The following is a 7,500-nucleotide window of genomic DNA, read 5'->3' as shown; positions in this document are numbered from 1 at the left end:
ATGATATTACAAAATAACACGCTGCAGTGTTTGCTCGACACAACCTCAAAAATAATTAACAATTTAAATAATAAATAACCAAAAAAATAAATAAATAAACCTTTAAGAAATTAAAAAAAAAATGTCCTCAACAAGGTGTCAATAAATAAATAAATTAATTAAAATAATTAGAAATACATTTTGTACTTTATAGAACAAACCATAATAAACCACAGAGTGTAGTACTAAAAAAAAAAAAAAAAAAACCTAATAAATAAAACTTTAAGAAATAAAAAAAAATGTTGCTGTGGTTGCTCAACAAGGTGTAAATAAATAAATAAACTAATTAATTAATTAATTAATTAATTAATTAAAATAATTAGAAATACATTTTGTCCTTTATAGAACAAACCATAATAAACCACAGAGTGTAGTACTAAAAAACTAATAAATAAACCTTTAAGAAATAAAAAAAAAAAATGTTGCTGTGGTTGCTCAACAAGGTGTCAATAAATAAATAAACTAATTAATTAATAAATAAATAAATAAAAATAATTAGAAATACATTTTGCCCTTTATAGAACAAACCATAATAAACCACAGAGTGTAGTACTCTGTGTAAAAGTGAAGTATTACAAAATAATATGTGGCAGTGTTTGCTCGACGCAGCCTCAAAAATCAGCAAAAATTTTAATAAATAACCAAACAAATAAATAAACCTTAAAAAAAAAAAAAAAAAAATTGCAGTGTCAATAAATAAATATTACAAAAATAAATACATTTAAATAATTGGAAATACATTTTCCCCTTTATAGAACAAAGCATAATAAACCACAGAGTGTAGTACTACACTAATCACTAAATGAATAAACAATAATAAAGTATGGCATTAATAAAGCGATACATTATTTAAATGCTGCTCAACAAGTTGTCAATAAATAAATAAATAAATAAATAAATAGAAAAATCACATAAATGATTGGGGGGGGGGGGATTTTTTTTTTATCCTTTACAGACCAAAGCATTGGCAATATAATATATAAATAACGCAGTGCTCGCCCACCAAGGCGACAACAACAAAATAAACCCCCGTGTATCTCTGTTAAATCTGCACATCTAAATCTGGGTCTGCTGCTCTGATAAATCTCCCATGCAGAGGGAATTGAAGCTCGTCTGGTTTTCCACGTGAACTTTGCACTCATTTTTCTGCCAAAGAAAGCCTGCCTATTTCGTGAAAGACCTTGAAATACAGCAGAGTCCAGGGAAAGGCTGCCATTCAATTACCATTAAGAAGCACTTATCAGATCCCGCAATAGTTTATTGCTTTGCACCTAGGCCTAGTTTACTCAGCTGCATACAATAGCAAAAAACAGTTCCCATTGTTTCTCCAAACTCCACAAAAGCCCATTGCAGCGACACGGAGGAGAGCTGCACTGCCATCTGCAGGAAAGAGCCACTCGAGGAACGCAGCCAACACAAAAAAGTCCCCTCAGCCAAGATTCAACCGGTTTTTGCATTCTAGAAGCAATGAACCAAAAAAAAAAAAAAAAACTCTTACGTTTGCTCGCCTAGGTCAAGTAACTTTTCTTGCTTTTTTGAACTCTAAAGGGCCATGTATAGAGGCATAAACCAATCCATGATTGCAAATATTCCAGCAGAATGTGGACATTTCACCAAAGCAAGGGCATAACCTTAGCCATAAACATGCAACTGCTGTGGGGCCCATCTAGGGTTGCCACCTCATCCCTTTAAAGCCAAACACATATTAATTACACGGGTTCTGAGGCTGATTAAGGTGGTAATTAAACTCACTTGGTGTCGTATCTGCATTACCTTAGCCTCAGAACCCGTGTAATTCATATGTGTGTTGGGTTTAGAGAGATGAGGTTGCAACTCTAGGCCCAGCGGAAGAGACGGGCAGCACTTGGGTTGCCATCTCAGCCCTTTAAAACCAAACACAACTCACTTACACGGGTACTGTGGCTGATCAAGGTGGTAATTAAACTCACTTGGTGTCGTATCTGCATTACCTTGGCCTCAGAACCCGTGTAATTCATATGTGTGTCGGGTTTAAAGGGATGAGGTGGCAACCCTAGGCCCAGCAAAAGAGAGGAGCAGCACTTGGGTTGCCATCTCAGCCTTTCAAAACCAAACACATATTATTTACACAGGTTCTGTGGCTAATCAAGGTGGTAATTAAACTCACTTGATGTCCTATCTGCATTACCTTAGCCTCAGAACCCGTGTAATTCATATGTGTGTCGGGTTTAAAGGGATGAGGTGGCAACCTTAGGCCCAGCGAAAGAGAGGAGCAGCACTTGGGTTGCCACCTCAGCCCTTTAAAACCAAAACACATATTGATTACACAGGTTCTGTGGCTAATTAAGGAGTTAATTAAACTCACTTGGTGCCTTATCGGCTTTAAATTAGCCTCAGAACCCGTGTAATTCATATGTGTTCGGGGTTTAAAGGGATGAGGTGGCAACCCTAGGCTGTAATGTCTGGTTCCATGGTTAATAATACTTAGCACATAGATCTGGATACATTACACGCATGTACAGTTTGGGTATCTCTGTAGGTGTGCTATGAAAGCAAGCAGAGTTCTGAAGACCTTGGAGATGGCAATTAGAGATGGCCGCTTGCTAGGAAGGTCCATCACACATAGTACAAAGAATGGGAATATTCAGATGAGAAGGTCAATGATTGAGCGTACTTTCATAGAACTGATTGCTGTAGTGCTACATTGGCAGGTTCAGCTTTCCAAACTTGTACCAAACAGATGAAAACGTATTCTTATGCATGGTTAGACATGGTTAGACAGCCAAAAATGCCATATAAAGGTATTTCAAAGACCACTCAAAATAGATATTTCAGTTTTTGTTGGGTACCAGCCTGTTAAATCACCATCTGAAAGATTAAGCTCTTTTGATACGCAAGAGCTTGTTTCTCCGACTCCCACAAGGTGACAACAATGGTGTCACCCTTACTCGTTGACAATACCATTTGGCTAAATATAGGAATTTAGGTAAAACTGGGAGGCCTCGTGTAGGCCTCGTGTAGAAATGTCTCTACTGAATGAGTTTTGGGATGCCAGCAAGTGATTAAATTGGCCAGAAAACCTCACAGAAACTGAAATATAAGTTTTGAGTAGGGTTGATGCTTAAATCTGGATAAAGAAACTGAAACCAAAAAATGAATCTTTAGTGCAAGAATTAAGACAATAATGCATTTTAGTTTACCTGTCGTGTGTGGATTGGACCGGGAGCTTTAAAGCCTCCTTGACAGCTGCATTCTGAGACACTGTACGGATCCGAGCTGCTTGAGGAACACTTAGACAATGAGTCACAACCCACCACAAATGTGTTGTCAAGAGGCAGCTCCTGGATGACATGGTGTTTTTTTGGCGGAACGGGCGTCTCGGGCTTAATCTGGAAGGTAGGCTGCGGAGAAGCAGACTTGTAGTGCTTGGCCAAATCTGGGCTGTCTGGCTTGAAGGTCGTCGGAGTGGTGCCCCAATTGTATTTTCCCATAGTCTGTTCTTCTAACTCCACCGGGATGTCCAAGGTGCCGTTGATGTGCTCGTGGGCAGGATCCTCTGTCTTAGTCTCTTCGATGGTAACAAAATTTAGGAGGAGGTTTTTTGGGGAGCGCTTCTTCTTCTTTTTCTTCTTCTTGATCTGGCGGTTTTCTTGGTTTGGGGAGACCCATTCGCCGGTCTGTTTGTTTTTCTGGACCACTTTGTGCCTTGGGGTTTGGCGGCAACGAACCAAAGCAGTGACGAAAATTACCAGAATCACTGTCATCGTGCCTGCAATGATGGCAATGATGATTTTGACGTAGTCGTTGGTTTGTGGCGTTATATCTCCTTCCCCGATATTCTGCCCTACTGGCGTTTCCATGTGTCTCCGCACAAGCTCTTGAATGTAAGATCCATTGGTAATGGTTTCATTGACAAATAAGTGCACCAGAGCTATGGCATGAAAGGGCTCTGGTTTTCCTGAATCGTTGACTTTAATAACAAGCCGATGTAGACCATGGTCCATAGCCAGGATTTTCTCTTTCAAGCTGATGTTTCCACTCCTTTCATCAATTGTAAACAAACCCCTTGGGTTCCCACCAACTATACTGTAGCGTAAATCAGCATTCACCCCTGTGTCATTATCAACAGCAAAAACCCGAGTAACAACAGATCCAGGGTTGGCCGATGAGGGCACTAGCTCATATGAATAGTTGGTGGATGGCATGACAAACACAGGCTTATTATCATTGACATCTTCAACAAAGATGGTCACTTTCACTGTTGAAGATTTTTGGGGAGTGCCCCGGTCAACTGCTTTTACTTGAAAAGTATATGAACCCTGTTGTTCCCTGTCGAACGTGATGTTTGGTTTGATGACGCCTGTGTGGGGGTCGATTATAAAATTATCCCTGGCGTTGACAAGCGACAGACTAAACTCAGCATTCTCCCCGACATCTTCATCCGTTACCGTGATAAGACCAACGGTTCCATAAGTGGGCAAATTCTCTGGAACGTAGAAGTTGTACTCATTGTGGGTGAAGGAGGGGCTGTTATCATTTTGGTCAAGCACAGATAAGGTCACTGTGGTATTGGTCTGCAAGGACGGTACTCCATTGTCCTTTGCAATAACGGTAAATGTGTATCGGTCTTGTTTTTCTCTATCCAGCTTCCTGACCGCTGTAAGAATCCCCGTCCTCCTGTCAAGGTTGAATATAGATGGAGCATTGGGAGCCAACATGTAACTAAGTTCTGCGTTGCGACCACTATCTGCATCAGTGGCGCTTATCTTGGTGAGTTCGGTTCCAGGAGGGTTGTTTTCGATAAATGATAGCCCGATCACGGGAAGTGTGAAAACGGGAGGATTGTCATTTTCATCCTTTATCTTAATAAGAAGCATGGCAGACTGGTTTAATGGTGGTTTCCCGGAATCGGAGGCAACGATCTTGATAGCGTATTCCCTGGTCATCTCGAAATCCAGAGGGGCTGCGGTCTCCAGCAAGAACTGATTGTCAAACACCGGTTTTAACCTGAATGGGACATCATGGTCTGTGAAACAGGTCACTTTGCCGTTAAGATCGGCATCCTTGTCTGTAACGGTAATCAAGGCTATTTTTGTATTAATGGGGGCCTTCTCCGATATTTGTACCGTGCCATTCACGGGATTTAATATATACCTTGTATCAATTGATGGGATGTTATCATTGATGTCTGTGATGTTTATGGTAACAGTGGCCCTTGATGGGGTTGAACTGCCATCGCTGGCCAAAACGGTCAGCTTGTGATAGTGAGCTTCCTCGCGGTCCAGCGGCTCTTTTACCGTTATTAATCCAGTGTTGTTATCGATGGCAAAATGCCGCCTGGCAAGATTGGATATCTGGTTGCTGAAATAAAAGTGGATTTTGGCATTGGAGCCCAAGTCGGCGTCTGTCGCATGAAGTTGGCTCACAGAGGTTCCCACAGGGGCGTCCTCTGGAATGTTCACCTCTATGTCTTTGTCCTTAAACACGGGTTGGTTGTCATTGACATCGGTGACTGTCACTTGTAGGATGGCAGTGCTCGATCTGGGAGGCTTACCCCCGTCTTCCACTTTGATCTTCATGACGTAAGTGTCCCTTTGCTCCCTGTCCAAGCTCTGCTGGACAATAAGCTGTGGCCACTTGTCACCTTCGGGAGTTTCGATGACGTCAAGTCCAAACACATTCTGCCCCTGAAAAAAAAAAAAAAAAAGAAGGTTGGATTTACTATTTCGCTCAAGATTCACCTAATCAAAACACTAAAAAGAATATTTTTAGAAATCAGTGTGCATTTCCATAAAGGTTTTTCAAAAACTTTACTATAGTCTTTCATGGAAGAGATGTTTTTGACCCAGAGTGAGAAGACAAATATACCTGTGTTGAGAGGGAAGAAATGATAATGTGTTTGTAAACCTCAAGAACAAACATGGTTGCATTTGTTTTGTTTATTTATTGTGTATATTTTATTATTTATTTACGTATTTCTCTTTTTACTTATGTACTCATTTATGTATTGTGTGTGTTTTTTTTATTATTTATTTATGCTTTTATTTATTTATGATTATTATGATTATTATTAGTAGTTTTGTTATTATTTGTATTATTATTTATGTACAGTATATTACCAAAAGTATTGGGATGCCTACCTTTACACGCACATGAACTTTAATGGTCTTAGTCCCTAGGGTTCAATAATGAGTTGGCCCATCCAATATAACAGCTTCAACTCTTCTGGGAAGGCTGTCCACAAGGTTTAGAAGATGTGTCTATGGGGAATGTTTGACCATTTTTCCAGAAGAGCATTTATAAGGTCAGGCACTGATGGTGGCTGAGAAGGCCTGGCTCACAGTCTCCGCTCTAATTCATCCTAAAGGTATTCTATCGGGTTGAGGCCAGGACTCTGTGTAGGACAGTCAAGATCCTCCACCTCAAACTTGCTCATCCATGTCTTTATGGACCTTGCTTTGTGCACTGGTCCAAATCATTTGGTGGAGGGGGATTATGGTGTGGGGGGTTGTTTCTCAGGGGCTGGGCTTGGCCCCTTAGTTCCAGTGAAGGGAACTCTTAAGGCATCAGCAAACCAAGACATTTTGGACAATTTCATGCTCCCAACTTTGTGGGAACAGTTTGGGGATGGCCCCTTCCTGTTCTGTGCAGGCCAGTCAAAGTTCCTCCACCTCAAACTTGCTCATCCATGTCTTCATGGATCTTGCTTTGTGCACTGGTCCATATCATTTGGTGGAGGGGGGGATTATGATGTGGGGGTTGTTTTTCAGGGGTTGGGTTTGGCCCCTTAGTTCCAGTGAAGGGAACTCTTAAGGCGTCAGCAAACCAAGACATTTTGGACAATTTCATGCTCCCAACTTTGTGGGAACAGTTTGGGGATGGCCCCTTCCTGTTCTGTGCAGGCCAGTCAAAGTTCCTCCACCTCAAACTTGCTCATCCATGTCTTCATGGATCTTGCTTTGTGCACTGGTCCAAATCATTTGGTGGAGGGGGGATTTATGGTGTGGGGGTTGTTTTTCAGGGGCTGGGCTTGGCCCCTTAGTTCCAGTGAAGGGAACTCTTAAGGCGTCAGCAAACCAAGACATTTTGGACAATTTCATGCTCCCAACTTTGTGGAAACAGTTTTGGGATGACCCCTTCCTGTTCCAACATGACTGATCATCCATGTCTTTACAGACCTTGCTTTGTGTACTGTCATGTTGGAGCAGGAAGGGGCCATCCCCCAAACTGTTCCCACAAAGTTGGGAGCGTGAAATTGTCCAAAATGTCTTGGTATGCTAAAAAAAAGTCTTTATCAAAAAAGTCTTTAATAAAAAATTGGAATGTTGATAAGAAGGGAAGGAAAGGTTTAAGCAGATTGAACTTCAACTTTAAGAAGGGAAAAAAAAAAAAAAAAGTCTAGGACAAACAAATTGTGCCTATCCCATCAAAATCAAGAACTTTGGAAGATGCCGATTACAGGTCACGGTACCTCGCTATCAC

The 7,500-nt window shown here is 41.0% G+C and overlaps 1 protein-coding gene across 4 annotated transcripts in view; it reads right to left on the bottom strand.

The window, feature by feature from the left end:
* LOC143986886 (protocadherin-11 X-linked-like) overlaps nucleotides 1–7,500 on the bottom strand; it is a 2,116,396-nt gene that overhangs the window by 1,754,404 nt on the left and 354,492 nt on the right. For all 4 annotated transcript variants that reach the window (XM_077485295.1, XM_077485303.1, XM_077485311.1 and 1 more), the window contains exon 3: nucleotides 3,219–5,705. In XM_077485295.1, the coding sequence (XP_077341421.1) occupies nucleotides 3,219–5,705 (2,487 nt within the window). The remainder of the gene's footprint in view (nucleotides 1–3,218; nucleotides 5,706–7,500) is intronic.

The sequence above is a fragment of the Lithobates pipiens genome, unplaced genomic scaffold (genome assembly GCF_037356315.1).
Source record: "Lithobates pipiens isolate NorthernLeopardFrog02 unplaced genomic scaffold, aLitPip1_a1.2 Scaffold_1, whole genome shotgun sequence".
In the NCBI taxonomy this organism is placed as follows: domain Eukaryota; kingdom Metazoa; phylum Chordata; class Amphibia; order Anura; family Ranidae; genus Lithobates; species Lithobates pipiens.
Note: the sequence above shows the minus strand (reverse complement) of the source record. Positions and strands in the feature narration are given on the sequence as shown.